General features: G+C 34.8%; 3 protein-coding genes across 5 annotated transcripts; 1 reads left to right on the forward strand and 2 right to left on the reverse strand.

The window, feature by feature from the left end:
• Window positions 1–2,803: 2,803 nt before the first annotated feature.
• On the reverse strand, window positions 2,804–5,651 carry NMD3 (nonsense-mediated mRNA decay NMD3 family protein). 3 transcript variants are annotated; one of them, XM_022293425.2, is made up of 2 exons: window positions 5,444–5,651; window positions 2,804–4,475 (listed from the first exon to the last, which is right to left on the reverse strand). In XM_022293425.2, exon 2 carries the CDS (start codon window positions 4,464–4,466, stop codon window positions 2,949–2,951), a length of 1,518 nt encoding a protein of 505 aa, XP_022149117.1. In that variant the 5' UTR covers window positions 4,467–4,475; window positions 5,444–5,651; the 3' UTR covers window positions 2,804–2,948. The 3 variants fall into 3 exon arrangements, with proteins under 3 accessions (XP_022149117.1, XP_022149109.1, XP_022149123.1); XM_022293417.2 differs by having other exon boundaries at window positions 5,426–5,651; XM_022293431.2 differs by lacking the exon at window positions 5,444–5,651 and adding an exon at window positions 4,942–5,156.
• An 877-nt stretch (window positions 5,652–6,528) lies between these two features.
• TMN7 (transmembrane nine 7) lies at window positions 6,529–10,596 on the forward strand. The gene is made up of 7 exons (XM_022293406.2): window positions 6,529–6,777; window positions 7,693–7,857; window positions 7,973–8,082; window positions 8,268–8,376; window positions 8,476–8,588; window positions 8,902–9,052; window positions 9,135–10,596. The coding sequence occupies exons 1-7, from the start codon at window positions 6,652–6,654 to the stop codon at window positions 10,290–10,292; spliced, it is 1,932 nt and encodes a 643-aa protein (XP_022149098.1). The 5' UTR covers window positions 6,529–6,651; the 3' UTR covers window positions 10,293–10,596.
• A 1,182-nt stretch (window positions 10,597–11,778) lies between these two features.
• On the reverse strand, window positions 11,779–14,717 carry LOC111017622 (CA-responsive protein). The gene is made up of 6 exons (XM_022293440.2): window positions 13,786–14,717; window positions 13,093–13,145; window positions 12,775–12,862; window positions 12,595–12,693; window positions 12,205–12,332; window positions 11,779–12,119 (listed from the first exon to the last, which is right to left on the reverse strand). Exons 1-6 carry the CDS (start codon window positions 14,431–14,433, stop codon window positions 12,083–12,085), a joined length of 1,053 nt encoding a protein of 350 aa, XP_022149132.1. The 5' UTR covers window positions 14,434–14,717; the 3' UTR covers window positions 11,779–12,082.
• Window positions 14,718–15,978: the final 1,261 nt, after the last annotated feature.

The following is a 15,978-nucleotide window of genomic DNA, read 5'->3' on the forward strand; positions in this document are numbered from 1 at the left end:
TTTTTTTGAATAATGGTTCATTTAGTTAAAATGGTATGTATCTCGTTTAAATACTATTTTTAAATTATAATTTCGGTTATGCCTTATACTTTCAAAATTTTTATCAATTTGGTCTCAAATTTTCAAAAAGTTCATTTTGGTCTCTATATATTTAAAAAGTGATCATTTTATTAATTTTACTTTATTTATCTTGTTTTTCTCGATACTATACTCAATAAATTCATTTAAATATGTCATAACTCTACATTATAGGATTTATTTGTATATAGATTTTATGTTAATTTTTTTAATAGGGACTAAATTGTCATTTTTCAAAATTATTGAGATCAAAACAAACCTTCTAAACGTAGAAAAACAAAAATGAACCAAAGTTTAAAATATATAAACTACACCTTATAAGCATATGAACCAAAATAATAGTTATACACAACTTGTATAAGTTGAATCCCACCACACTGTGTAATATTATATATTGGTTTAGTAAAAATTTAAAGTTCTAACTGCTAATCAATGCCCAACCTGAGCCTATGTCAACCAATTAAAACACATCTAAACTAATTAATGTTTGTTTATATATAGATTATTTATTTATTATTATTATTAAAGTTTTAATCTATTTATCAGTTATTTAAAAAAAAAAAATCTTTACCAGTCTAGTATCCAACGTTTGAGAAATTCACATTTTTGTCTTTCTCAAAAAAATAAAAATCACATTTTTGTCTTAATTTTCTATCCAATTTTCCTACAATCATTCAATTAGTAAAAACTAAATTACAGTCTATCAAATATTTATTTAACTTTCATGCTCAACTATTAAAAAAAAACTTTATTTTGAGCTAAGGTATCGTTTCTATTTGTCATACCTCATTTTTTTTTAACAAAGTAGGGAATTGATATGACTTTCAAAATAATTGGGACTTGAAAAGAAAATAGATGGATGAAGTAAATTAGTATTTGGTAAATTTTAATTTTAAGGATAAAAAAGTAGTTTATAATATCTGATAAATTAATACTAAATTACTGTGATTTAGTTATAGTGATTAAACTAGATGTACAAAAATGGAGGAAAAAAAAAGATTTGAAAAGTCCAAAGCATCAAAACGAAATATGATAAATAAACGGCGCGGCTGGCTGAATTATCGCGGTGAATTAAAAGAAAACTAATGAAGGGGTAAAAGCGTAAAATCGGAAAAGAAACGCGATGGGCCCGACCCGACGGAGTGGCGATGTGGGATTTTGATGGTGGGGCCCAGGGGCCAGGATTAGCCAACGCAAAGCGTGGGGTCCACCGGCCGCCCATCCCGACCGTGGGCCCAGCGCTAGAAGAAAAAGGTTGGACGGTGGGATCCGTTCAACCATTTAGAGCGCCACCAGCAGCCGTCCATGGGGTGGACTTTGCACGTGCGCCACCACACTCCAGCGTGTTTTCATTTTTGGTTTCAACTTTCTGGAGGGGAGGAATGTTGAGATTGAGATTTTTTTTTTTAATTTTTCGAAACTATTGAGATTTAGATTTTGTATAGTTATATATATAACGTATAAATTGCAATTACTTTGAAATAACAAAAAACAAAGTTATAAATTAGACTGCTCCCAATAAAAATGAAAAAGAAAAAGAAAAATGAGAGTCACGATGCAGCATATAACTTTTAATAATAAATTAAATTATACTAAAAACAAGCATAGTTTAGAGATAATTAACCTCTGCCCCAATCAAATGGTGGATCTCACCCTACTCCTTGTAAATCTAAAGTTAGCTCTTAAATTTTTAGGATTGCATCTAATAACATCTTTTAAAAATATTTAATATTTAATAGGTCTAATTTGATATGCCTACCCATTAACATTTTTTTAAATCTGCAGGTCTATAAACCACAAAATTGAAAGTTTAAGATTCAATTGGACATAAAATTTAATTTTATATCTAATAAATTCATTAATTTAAAAAAAATGTTGAATAACAAAATTTAAGTTTAGAGACATATTAGATACAAAATTAAACACTTTTTAAATTCAAGGACCTATTTGACAAAGCTAAAAGTTATGAACAACTTGTAATTGAACCTATAACTTGCATCAGATATTCAAATTCTCAACATTCTATACATATATGCAGGCTTTTCAATTCCCTACAAATCTCAAGTCAAATGGCCATATAACTGTGATGGCAACATGTTAGTCCAAGGCTTCATTGACAACCATCTCAGTTTGAAGAGGACGATTCAATATAAGAGAGTAAAAATAGAACTGTTCTAAAAAAATGGTAGTGGATGAGCCAAACATCCCTATTGTTTAGTTAGAGTGGCAAAAGGAAGAGATATATATATATATATATATATATATCAAACTAGAGACTTAATCACTCTTTCATGAACTAGAAAGAGGAAAACCAAAGTTCATATCTTTCATGTTCATCTGTTCTACAAGCTTGAAGGAATGCATAAAATCTGAACCAACAAATGAAAAACAAACTCTTCATTACAATATGATAACTCACTGTGTTCATGTTCTAGTTGTTCTATCTCACATTATATTTGGAATTATAGATCAGTCAAACCACACCCTCATATAAAATTTACCACAAAACAAATCCAGGATTATCAAGAAACAAGCTTCGCCAAAAGCCATAGTAGTAGAGAATTAACAACTTCTCGTCAATGCTTGCATAATTGAGGACATGGAGCAATGTAATCACTAGATTAGCTAAAAGCCGTAGAGAATTAAAAGAAAATCGACTTTCAAGCTGAAGACGGCGCAAATGCAACTATCAAATATCAAATAGAGATAAAAAGGGGGAAAAACATGGACCAACAACGATGTAATAAACTTTTATACTCTTCCGAACAACCATAATAAATAGAGTGCTATATAAATGAATTAACAAGCAGTAACACCATTTAACTCCTTGTCGCAAGGGACAAAAGAAAGAAGGGGATAAAATCATCTACTTACTCATTCATGCCATCGTCTTCATCTTGTTCACTTAAATCAAGATCTGCAAGCAACTCCTCAAGAGGTACAGAAGGTCCATCCTCCCCATCAGTCATTTCGGACAGTTGGTATTCTCTATTTCGGTACAATGATATGTTGAACCTTAAATCTGGATTCTCTTCCAAATCTCTCAAAAACTGTTCATACTCTGAGTTCATCTTATCTTGATCTACTCTACCTTTATCGTCCACATCCATGTCAAGAGATTTAAGCTTCCACGCTCGAGGCTTTCCACGCTTTCTCTGACGCTTTTCTTCGTAGCTTTTCTTGACTAAAATTGCTTCGGGGAGAACAAGGCCCTTATATTTGTCTAGCTCCATATCATTACTATTGGCTGCATAAAGATCGTAACCAAGGGCATAATCCCCGGGGTTTAAAATATGACCTAGATGTGTTCTTATGGAGAATATTGTGTCATTCCTTCCAAAATCTGATACACGAGCTACTTGAGCATCGGCCAAAACATATTTTGAACCTCCCACATTGACTTCAGCAGAAACATTCTCTATATCCAATATAATATACTCCACAAGTTGCCGGCTAGTAAGTAGAGACCTGAACGATGTCCTCCAATACTGATCAGCATCCAAGAAGCAGTGTCTCAAGGTGAATGGATCGAGTAAAGCAATGGAATTTGTAACTTTAGTGCAAATGACAAGAGGACCAAGATTGCCCAAACTAACAGCAACTTTAGGAGGCAAGCATATCAAATCCTCACGACATATAGGGCATATCTCAACAGAGAAAGTGTGCTTATGGTTGTGAATGTTACTCTTAGGATCGTGAGAAACAAGTTGTTTATCGTGGCGGCTCCTGATTGGAGCAACCTTTCCAACAAATTCCACAAACTTCACACCATGACTCCTATTAGAGAAGAAGAAGTCAATACCTTGATCCATCTGCTTGATCCTTATGGCACTGGCGGCAGCACCATGCTTTAGTATCAGTTGCTCCAAGAAGAAGAATGTTCGCCGGTGAGGGACGTGCTGCCTGAGTTGAACAGAAGCCACCCACTGGTCAGGGTTAGCCTGGACCCTTGAGCAAGATTCACACATGTGATCCTGTACAACGTACTCAGCAACATACGATTGTTCGAGAATTGCTCCATTCAAGACCTCTTTCTGAACCTTCAACTTGACCTTGATCCTCTTGGAATGGGGTTCAGTCCAAACGAATTCAGCATGTACCAGTTTAACCTTATTCAAATTTTTTAGTCTTTTGATGCAGAATGTCAGTAGTTCCTTTGATTCTAATTGTGCTTTAATCCAAGTTCGGGGTGGCTGCAAGTAACTCTCACAATCCGGACAATGCATGATGGTCAATTGCTTCTGTAGACCTTCTGTGATATCAACTTCAGAACACAAACACTTCACACACATATTGGCAGCATTTGGCGCCATGGGAATTCCACATTTGCAACATAGGACACTGCCTATGGTCTGCTGAACCGCAAACAATCCTGCTTCTCCAGCCATAGTTTACACCTACAAATTAAGAACCAGCAGTAAGTTGAGTCCTAAAACATTTTAAAAAGCAAGTATATAATTTTGGAGAAGATTTGGAAAAGAAAAAAATCCAATCTATGACCAATATCTCATTCTCCAACGTACTCCCAACATGAAAAGAAAGTGATTTTGAGTTTTTCAAATCTTAATTAATATATTAGCCTTCACAAGGAAAATTGCCTTATGTATACTTTTACGTTTTCATTCATCTTTTTCGCGACTAGGTGAATCCAGGTTGATTCTTTGTTGATTATATAAAATAAAAAAAGACAACAGTTTCAAATAGAGACAGAGATGTAGGCAAGCTATTGATACAATTAACATGAAGCACAAAATAAGAATGAATGATTTCAAAAACTAAAAAGGAAATAAAATCTTTGAGCTATCGATCAAGTAGCTTCGCAAACGAAGATATCATATGGCGCAAATATGAAAATTAGTTTACCTTGAAGGAGACGCTGATCAGGGCGATGCGTAAGAGCGTAAGAGAAGAAAGTTAAAAAGGGTCGGCGTAAATAAGGGCTGCGGTGGCAAAGGAAGGAGCTTTGGTTTTAAGGGTCTTCAGTTATCAAATTATAATACAAAAAATTTGGGAAATCCGTTTAATATATGCCTATTTTTACCCTAAACATTTTATATTGTTTAGAGCCTTTTAAATCAAAGGACATACAATACAAAGCATATATACTACTCTTATTCTCAGTAATATCAAATTACTATTAATGATAGGTTAATCTGAGAGAGAACTTCAACTTTTTTCCGTCAAAAAAATCAATCTTCAACTTTCACAAAAGGCGCATCTTCTTCTTCAATACCATAATTTTGATCTAAAAATTCATTGAAACCAACTATAATCTACGAATATGAATATGTCGAGGTTGTTAACACAACTCCTAATTTGAGTCGTTCATGAGAGAAGAAAGACGTACGTCAGATTGGGGAAATACCAGTGCAAACTGCGAGAAAGAGGCGGCGGCACGAGCTGGATATATACGACGGCGATGGCACTGAGCGGGAGAGACGGCGGCGGCGGCGGCGGCACTGAGCTGCTAAAGGGGAGGGGGAGCCGGCGAGGAGAATAAGGTGGGAGCACGGTGAGAGGGAGAAAGATGAAAGGGTACCTAGGGTTTTTCCTTCTTTTATTTATTTGACGATCTCCTTTTCTACATCGGTAACTTAATAATTTAACAAGAAGTTATAGAAATTAAATATAATTTTTTTTACGCAAAAATAATTTTATTGATTTAATTAAATTTAACACTTAACAAAAGGCAAATATTAAACTTGAGATTTAAAATTTGAAAATATCCGGAAAAACAAGTTACGAATATTAAAAAAATTAACAAAAAAATTAACGGGGCAGAATTAATTTTAAACCTTTTATTTATGATTTTTTAAAATTAATGGTCTGAAATAGAAGTTACTTGCGTCTTTTTTTTAATGTACAACATTGAAATTTTCAACCTTAGAGATTTATATCAATTATCAAATCAGGATCATTTTGGTATATACAGATTACTTGTGTTATTTATATATTTTTAAATTTAAATATAAATATAAATATTATTTTGATTATGTATCTTTCAATTTTCTTTATTTGAATAAACATGTGGGATGATGATCGAATTCATAACCTTATGTCAAGGTATTCGATTTGACAGTTAAAAAACGATTAAGTTAGTCCCTATCTGTAAATTTAACACAAATTTTATACATAATATAAACCTTTTAATACAAAATTATGCTACATTTTACAAAATTTAGTGAGTGAAATGTGGATGAAGTAGCATAAAAGTAAAAATATATAAACTAAAATCCTCCCATTTTAAAAAAAATAAGATTGAACTGGATATTTTGAAAGCATCATTTATATAATAACCCGAAAAATTAAAAATATATGTAGTAAAATAGATCTAAAAAACACAGACATCCCAAAATTAACAAAAGCCAATATTACATCTCAATGTAGCATTTAAATATTTTAATTTTCTTGGAAAAAAATAATTTAAATTTTACATTTATTTATTTTTCTAACACCGCCCTTGACAAGATCTTCCCCATTCTCGAGAGTGGAACTCCTATCGCTCAACCCTGAGGGTCTCCGTCACTCCGATCGTCGCCGCCGAGAGCTCCTCCGCACTCCGTCCGTCGGAAAATGAAGAAGGTCGGCAAAGTCCCGGCACCTTCATCAAATCTCACGACCGTTTTCCTAAGTCTGCTTCTCATATCCTCCGTCCACTCCTTCTACCTCCCCGGAGTCGCTCCTCGAGATTTCCAGACTGTACGTGATAACCTCGATCACTTTCTCTCAATTTTTGTTTGCTATTGATTTTCCTTTAAAATGTTTTTCACGATCCGTGCCCTGTGCCCTGGTGAGTAGCTGCGTTTTTGGTAGTTCGTACTGTGGCTCAGTCGGATCTAGGTTTCTGGTGTTTGATCTGTTCTTTAATAGCTCAAGTTCTTATAGGATTGTGGTAACGGAACACTCCCAAGCATAATTGGATGTTGTTTTCTGGTTACACGTGTTGTGTTCAATTATGTGTTTTTCGAAGGAAAATTCGACTTATCTGCTCACTCCACTACAACGAAACGTAGGAGTGATACCGCATTATGTGTAAACGTATACGTATAGTTATCTTCGTGCCTGAAATTTGAATTTTTTCGAATTTTACTCATCTACCATGTTTTACTCAATGCCAAATCTTCCCGGCCAGGAAAATGGTTACATTCAGCCATAATCGCTGCCCATGCTATGTATTCAGTTTTCCAACATTGTTAGGTTTCTTATTGTTGTAGTATGTTAAAGTTGCTCTTGTAGTTGAAGAAGTTCACGTCAGCGTTCAAGTATATGGGCGCCAATGTACCATCTCATTAGAGAGTCCTAATTGATGTGCCCACTGTTGTTAATAATCTAATGTGGTTTGAGTTTTTATAGACTAGAGTTCTAAAACTGCTTATAGTTTGATTCCACTCAAGGTAATAGTGCCAATGATGACTACTAAAAATATTAACGATGTACTTCATGTGTCTGGTTCAGAATTCGGGTTTCTGTATGATTTAACTCTTAAATTTTTACTTCTGATCTCATTTTCACCTTCCATCTGTCAGTATGTATTCGATTTCCCATAATTTAATTTTTTTTATTCCGTGGTTGTCCTGGCCGATGGCCATTTTACCATTTTTTTTCCTTGAACAGGGTGGTAGTCTTCCTGTTAAAGTGAACAAATTGTCGTCTACAAAAACACAGCTCCCATATGATTACTACTATTTAAATTATTGCAAGCCCAAAAAAATCAATAATAATGCAGAAAATTTGGGAGAAGTTCTTCGAGGTGACCGCATTGAGAATTCTGTTTATACTGTGAGTATCTTGCCATTTCTTCAGGCGATCTGCATATTGTCCAGATCCCATCTAAAAATGAAGTCACCGTACCTTAATTATTTTCCTGTCTGAACGTTTCTAAATATTTCCCCAGTTCAAAATGAGGGAGGAACAGTCATGTACTGTCGTCTGCAGGGTAACTCTTGATGCTGACTCTGCAAAAAATTTTAAGGAGAAAATTGATGACAAATATCGAGTAAACATGTAAGTTTCAAACATAAACATCTATATCTATGTTTTTAATGGTATCTTGTCTCAAGTTTTGACTATAAAACTCAGTGTTACACTTCGTAGTTTACTCAAAGTGGGCACAACCTTTCCCTTGTGGCGTATCTATTGATTTTATTCACTTCTCTTATTACAATGAGATGCCTCCCGTGGAATTTCAGGATCTTGGATAACCTTCCTGTTGCTGTTCTTCGCCAAAGGAGGGATGGAAATCCTTCAACGACTTATGAACATGGTTTCCTTGTTGGATTCAAAGGGAATTATGCTGGGGTATAGCTTGGATGGCAGTTAAAACATGGAGGTTTCAGTGTTTACTTTTCTGTAGCCTTTATATTTTTGTTAATATATTTCTTCCCTTTTTCTTCACAGAGCAAAGAGGAAAAATACTTTATTAATAACCATTTGAGCTTCAGAGTCATGTTTCACAAGGACCCTGATACAGATCTGGCTCGAATTGTTGGATTTGAGGTTACTCCAAACAGGTTTTTCTTTTCCTCGTCCTTTGCTCTTTATAAGTCATTTGTACTTATCCTATAGTCCTATGGACCGAGTTCCTGTTTAATTGACCACTGGTTCGCTAGTCATCTTAAGTCCTTAGAGTGCTATTCAATCCAAGGGACTTCGAACTTTTAAAAAATACAGCCTTTTCCACTTCTAGCTTTGGCTGATTTTTGTTGTCAGTCTTGAATTTCACATTGAAATTTTGAAGCAAACAGCTCTTGTCGTATTTCCAGAGAATATCCATGTAATTATAATCAGTAGCTTAATTTCTCTCACTCTCATTTTTTTGAATAGTATTAATCATGAATACAAGGAGTGGGACGAGAAGAACCCTCAGCTAATTACATGTAATAAGGACACAAAAAATTTAATTCAAGGCAGCACTGTTCCTCAAGAAGTTGACACGAAGAAAGAGATTGTTTTTACATATGATGTTTCCTTCAAGGTACCGTCTTCAGAAATCCCTGGTATTCTCGAACTGTTCCTCCAGTATTGCAGTTGTAAACTGGGTTGTGGTATTTCTACAGGAAAGTGATATTAAATGGGCTTCTCGGTGGGACACGTACCTTCTCATGAATGATGACCAAATTCACTGGTTCTCCATTATAAACTCTCTAATGATTGTTCTCTTCCTTTCTGGCATGGTAGCCATGATCATGATGAGAACTCTGTATAGAGATATTGCCAATTATAATCAATTGGACGCTCAAGATGAGGCTCAGGAGGAAACAGGATGGAAACTTGTGCACGGAGATGTGTTTAGACCACCCATCAATTCTGGTCTGTTGTGTGTTTATATTGGAACAGGTGTTCAGATCTTCGGAATGACCCTTGTGACAATGATCTTTGCTCTGCTAGGTTTCTTGTCTCCCTCCAACAGAGGGGGGCTTATGACTGCCATGGTCCTTCTGTGGGTCTTCATGGGTCTATTTGCTGGTTATTCATCGGCTCGTTTGTACAAAATGTTCAGGGGCACTGAATGGAAGAAGATTACACTAAAAACTGCTTTTATGTTTCCCGGTATACTCTTTTCAGTCTTCTTTGTGCTCAATGCCCTGATCTGGGGGGAGCAATCTTCTGGGGCAGTGCCTTTTGGAACAATGTTTGCTCTTGTCTGCTTGTGGTTTGGTATATCAGTACCACTGGTGTTCGTTGGCAGTTACCTGGGCTTCAAAAAGCCAGCAATTGAAGATCCTGTGAAGACCAATAAGATTCCTAGGCAGATACCGGATCAAGCATGGTACATGCAGCCAGTCTTCTCCATACTCATCGGGGGCATTCTTCCATTCGGGGCCGTCTTCATTGAACTCTTCTTCATCTTGACCTCGATATGGCTCAACCAGTTCTATTACATTTTTGGCTTCCTCTTTATAGTGTTTGTAATCCTTCTAATTACTTGCGCTGAGATAACAATTGTGCTGTGCTACTTCCAGTTGTGCAGTGAAGATTACTACTGGTGGTGGAGGTCCTACTTGACCGCCGGCTCCTCTGCTCTGTATCTTTTCCTCTACTCAGTATTCTACTTCTTCACCAAGTTGGAAATCACAAAGTTCGTTTCAGGGATCCTGTACTTCGGTTACATGGTTATCGTTTCGTACGCTTTCTTCGTGTTGACAGGAACCATTGGCTTTTATGCGTGCTTCTGGTTTGTCAGAAAGATCTACTCCTCCGTGAAGATCGACTGATTCGGCTCAGAGGCTGTTCAGTTCAGACTATTTGTGAATCGAGGTAAACGGGAAGAGCTGAAAGGTGAGAAAATTTTCAACTCGGATTGGCCTTTTTTGGATATCAATGGGAAAAATTTTCTGTGTCTCTCAGACGATTCCCTTTTCATGGTAGAGTGTAGGTCCTCTTCCTCTTCACTTACACTATTTGTTAAGAGCTATGGATCTGTTCTATTATGTACAAGGAACAGGGACGGTAATTTTGGAGCTTTGTTGTGGTTAACTGGTTATATATGAATAATTACTGATACCAATTTTCATCTTTTATCTCAGTGCATTTTTTATCCTTATTTTTTGATAGGAACATATTCATGGTTAAGCTATCAAAGATTTGCTGATCTCCATCTCTCTTGTTTTAGGTTTAAATTTCTTAAAATGTATATTTTGATTATATAAACTTCAAAAAATCGTTTAATTTTAGCTATGGTGAACCTTCAAAATGTTTATTATTGTCTCTGAAGTTTCAACAGGTTTATTCTTTGAAGTTTCAAAAGGTTTATTTTTTTTTTGTATTAAAAAAAAGTTGAATAATATTTTGGATCTCTTTTACTTTCATTAAAATAAGGATTTAGTTTCTACTATTTTAGTTTTTTTTGTAACGGTTTAGTACTTGTATTTTTATATAGGTAACAATTTAGTCTTTGAACTCTAGTGGGTGGATAATAATTTAGTTCCTATAATTTAAAAATTGTTATAATTTAATTCTTTCTATGAAAAATCTCATTAAAATTATGTGTATATTTTTATTATATAATAATTTAATATTTATAATTTATAAACACGTCTGTGGTTCATCAATCCTATCAAATATTAACAATATTTTTTTACAATAGTACTAAATCTTTATAAACCTTAAATTATAAGAATTAAATTGTTACCTCTAAAGTTTATATAGAAAATATAAGACCAAAAATTATTTTTTAACCTAAAATACATAATTTCGGTTCTGAATTTGTTCTTTCTTTTGACTAAGACAAGAATTACATGTACACATATTAAGAGAAAAAATAATATATAAACAATCAAAAGGTAAAAAATGAAAAACTGAGATTCAAATATTGTTTTGTTATTGAACTTGAATTTTGGCCGTCTTTGGATACCCCTTACTGTCCTCCAGTTATTGGCGGTCCAATACAGAGAATGTGACTAAGCTAAAGATGGAAGCTTCATTTTGAAATATTAAAATAAATCACCAATTCACTTTGAATCGTAAATCACTATTGAACATTATGAAGATTTTACTAGATTTGTAGTTATTCAAAAAAAAAAAAAAAAAAAAAGGGAAAAAACTGGCAATCTGTAGAAACAAATATTAAAATGGTTACCCACTACAGGTTCCTTTCAATTTATTCCACCATAAAATTCAAATTAGTTATTTCATTTTCTCAACCATTCAAATTCAGTCAATTTCTCACCCTTCAAAAGAGGAAATGCAACCTCTTGAATCTTGATTGTGGAAATGTATTGAAATTTTATCATTTCAAAGTCAACAGTCAGTGATTGACTACAACTACAACTACAACTACAAGCATCCCATGTGATTGACCAACTTCAAAATTCAAATCCTAAAATTCCTAACTAGAAAGAGGTGGGAAAAACAGAATATTTACTTGAGCAAACTCATGAAGCAGCAGGCAACTAACAAAATTCCTGCTAGAATACAAGTACAAACTGTTTTATTGTAGGATTTACATGCTGCAAATCTGATCTTTTGTTACAAGAAAAGAAGAGGAAGCTTATCACTTGCATCATCAGCTTGAACATGACCTCAGTTTCCCATTCCTGTGCCTGCATGACAATTTGAAAGGGTAACACTGTTGTTAAGGCCTCATTTGTTATGAACAAAGAACTAACAGAGACGACGGAGTCTTACCAAAATGAATCCTTTTTTTCCTGTGCTAACAATTCTTCAAACGACATGTCGGTGAACTCAGAATCTGGGTTTTCTGTTGGCTTCTCAGATTTTTCTATTATCTCCATGCAGTTACCAATTTCAAGCATCTGGAAAATCAGAAGGTTCAAAGAGATCACCCGGTGTAGCAGTGGCATTAGTCTTAACAATTTGAAAGTGTGTGTGTGCGAGAGAGAGAGAACACAAAGATATCCATCTTATAACTTTCGAAGACAATTTTCTTAAACTGCTACGGGAAAAGGGTGAGAGAGTAGTAAGCTTGGTCAAGTGTTAGACAGACAGAGTATTTTCTAATTTCTAGGAAGCATGGCGGGCGAAAGGCGGAAACGAAGTAAGAAACGATTGCAATACCTTTTTGTATGCTGGAGAGAGTTTAAGCTGTTGTTGAAGCCAGTTATAAACAAAGGTGTCCTCCTCTAGCCTTTTCTGTTCCAATTCTAGCTTGTATATCTGATACATTGACACAGATCAACAAATTTTGGGTAGATGAAACTTCTACCAACAGATGTCAAATTATATCATATTACCAACCTGCTGTTGAAGACGGTCGAAGGAGGATCTATCTGCCTTATAAAGCAGAGCTTTTGTGATGGTGAATTTTCGGTGGATAACATCAGCTCTGTCAATAGAAAAAGTGTATATAGTTGGCAGTGGAATAACTTTATAAAAGAGCAAAATTCTAAGAGATCATGTTCACAGTTCTTTGAATAAAGTGGGAACTATCAAATATAACCTAACAACCATCAATGATGCTTAGATAAGAAGTTAAAGAGATCCGTATAAACCCCAAAATAAAGTTCTATCAGATTTGACACACTAATATTTTTTAAGCGAAGATATGAGGCATACTTGTGCTGTAGCTTGCTTCTAGCATTGATCAAGCAATTTGCAAATTGTCTAACCTGCATTGGAAAGGAAGACAGAATAAATTGCAGTGCTGCAGTATCTATAACTCAACCCCATTCTAAAATTAAAGAGACCAAGGAAGACAGAATCAATTGCAGTGCTGCAGTATCTATAACTCAGCCCCGTTCTAAAACTAAAGAGACAGTGATATTGGAAAAGTTATGACTCTGCTCGAACGGCTAGGAACTTCATATTTATTGGCTTAAAAAGCAGGAATTCTCACAGATCACAGTACTACGACATGATATCGTATAGATTGAGCTGATCTTTAACGAAACCCGATCGACTATGACTGCTCTAGATAGAGCTGATACTTAATGAAGTCCAGGAAAGATTAGCAACCTATATTACTAGATTTCTGTTCCTACGAAATCTTGCAACACATCACTTAGCCTCACAATCTCAAATGTATGATAAATGGCATCTCAAACGAGCTTCAGGGTAATATAAAAAAATTAAGTAGGTTCTTAAAAAGAATGAGCAAGTAGACACAAACAAAGAAAATGGCAATGAGATGCCAATAATAGAGTCAAGGTGAAATAGAGATAGAACTGCTGCACAAATGGAGGTTGCAGGAGAAGTAAGATTGCCACCAAAAAAAGAATTCGATTAATAAGAGGTAGAAGAATAGAGAACCTGAGCCAATGTCAATTCCTTTGATTCCTGGCACTTCATAAGCTCATCATACTGCTGTTTAATCTTCCTCTGAATCACACTAGTAGACGATGTAAAGGGATACAATAGAGTCAATTCCTGCTCCGAACCAGTACCAGAATCCACGCCCCAGTTATCTGTCTCATCTTCAGCTTGCGAATTCGCCCTCTTCTTCTTTGCCCTCTTCTTCTTCCTCTTTCCCCCTTGCTCCTGCCCAGAATCTCCAAACTCCCTATTCAATCCACTACCCTTCGAATCTAGGTCATCGCGGCCCTCTTCGTCGAACAGGCTCCCCCATTTCGGGGAATCGGGCGGCAAGATCTCGAAGAGAAGCGAATGAGTCAGACAAGCCGGAGAACGCCGGTCGGTTCCTTCCCCACAGCTCGCCAAAGAATGCCCAATATCAATTCGCTCGGGCTCGCTGGGCTTACTGATTAGCTGCTGATGATGCTCGAACTCGATTTTCCTCAGCCTTTTGTAGAGAGAAAAAGATAAAACGAGGACGGAGAAGGTGAAGAAGACGAAGAAGGAGCATAACAACAACATGGGTAGGTCTCCATCAGAGTAGTTACTAATCCGAAGTGGGAAATTTGGGAAGAAACGGGACAGATACGAGCGTAAGGGCGCCATTGACGCGCATCAACAAAGAACCAACAAGGAAAAATGCAAAACCCCACCACAGAAAGAGGGAAAAAGAGACGATTGATTCAATCTGGGTCCGCTTCAAATTGGAAGCTGAAACTGAAAGAAGATAAATTCAGTTCGGTTCAGTAAAATGGGTGTGAAGAATCTTCGAAACGAAATAAAAATCCGGTCTCATTCCCAAATCGGCGAATACGCGCTATCGAGTCTCGGCTTCTGAAGAATCTTTCTTCAGTGTGGACTACCGTCCTTCGATTCGTAAGCCGACAATGTTTTCGTCAATGATTTTACAGTCCTCTTTTAAATCCAAAATAATTCCTATTTTAGCAAAAGTTAAATTCTTTTATCCTTTCTTAAATTTTTTATTTGTTAAAAAATATATGTATAATATAGATCCTTTAGTATAAAATTATGGTTACAATGAACAAAATTTATTAATTGTAACGTAATATTGAAATTTTGATTAAAAAATGAGACAATATGAACCAAAAAATCACCGTAAAAGTATAAGGACTAAAATTAACAAAAACTAAAAATACGGATACTAAAATATATATTTTAAGAATATATGAATTAAAATTAATCAAAATATAGAGATTAAAATAGTATTGAAACTAAACAATCTCATATGTCTCTAACTTTTACCTATCAATTTTTAAAAATGTTTAATATTTATATAAACTTTTAAATTGATATATAATAAGTTTGTTCAACTTTAATTTATGTTTAATAAATTTCTAACTCATGAGTTTATAAATCTATGGATAGTAAATTCAAAGGTTCAAGTATTTATTAACTTTGAGGGTTAGGTATTAAGTATTACCCTCATGTCTTTTATTTTATTTATTCTTTAATTTCATAAATTTAAAATTTATACTTTAATTATTTAAGCGAATAATGTCACTTGTTGGATTTCGACGACTAACACATCAACACAGGTTTGAGGCAGACTTCTAAGCAACTCGAGCTGGTAATTGCAAGTCATAATATAACACTTTAAAACTTAAGCTAGGATTCAAGTCGAGTTGGTGCAGAGGTGAACTAAGGTCCAGTACAAGATACTACAAACCTTAATAAGTTTAATTGTGTCATATATCAACAAATATTTCCAATTCGTACAAAATTTGTTATGGTTCAGATCTTTGCTTAGAATCATTGCATGCAAATTTGACATCCCAATTGAAAATGGTCACTATCCATCTTGACTTTACCCCATAATACGAGTAAACTTAATTGATCAACACAAATTTTTTCTTTCTACTATCCATCTTGACTTTACCCCATAATACGAGTAAACTTAATTGATCAACACAAATTTTTTCTTTCTATCTGGTGACAAGAGTTGGCTTGTGTTAAATGCTTTTAATTCGTTAGATTTTTAGATATTTTGTTATTAGGTTTGAGCAATAGCAACTAGGTCTAAATATTTTTATATTGAGTTTGAAGAAGTATTAATCACCCCACTTGTTCAAATTTAACATGAAATTAAAAATTAATATTAACATGTAATTAAAAATGGAAGATTACAATTAA

This window comes from Momordica charantia (genome assembly GCF_013281855.1).
Source record: "Momordica charantia cultivar OHB3-1 chromosome 9 unlocalized genomic scaffold, Mcharantia_2.0 BLBB01000009.1, whole genome shotgun sequence".
Classification (NCBI taxonomy): Eukaryota; Viridiplantae; Streptophyta; class Magnoliopsida; order Cucurbitales; family Cucurbitaceae; genus Momordica; species Momordica charantia.

Coding starts and splice junctions, on each gene's coding strand:
- NMD3 (XM_022293425.2), bottom strand. CDS start 4,466: ATGGCTGGAGAAGCAGGATTGTTTGCGGTTCAGCAGACCATAGGCAGT.
- TMN7 (XM_022293406.2), top strand. CDS start 6,652: ATGAAGAAGGTCGGCAAAGTCCCGGCACCTTCATCAAATCTCACGACC. Junction 6,778..7,692: donor CTCCTCGAGATTTCCAGACT/GTACGTGATAAC, acceptor TTCCTTGAACAG/GGTGGTAGTCTTCCTGTTAA. Junction 8,377..8,475: donor TCAAAGGGAATTATGCTGGG/GTATAGCTTGGA, acceptor TTTTCTTCACAG/AGCAAAGAGGAAAAATACTT.
- LOC111017622 (XM_022293440.2), bottom strand. CDS start 14,433: ATGGCGCCCTTACGCTCGTATCTGTCCCGTTTCTTCCCAAATTTCCCA. Junction 12,863..13,092: donor AGAAGCAAGCTACAGCACAA/GTATGCCTCATA, acceptor TTCTATTGACAG/AGCTGATGTTATCCACCGAA. Junction 12,120..12,204: donor GAAAAAAAGGATTCATTTTG/GTAAGACTCCGT, acceptor ATTGTCATGCAG/GCACAGGAATGGGAAACTGA.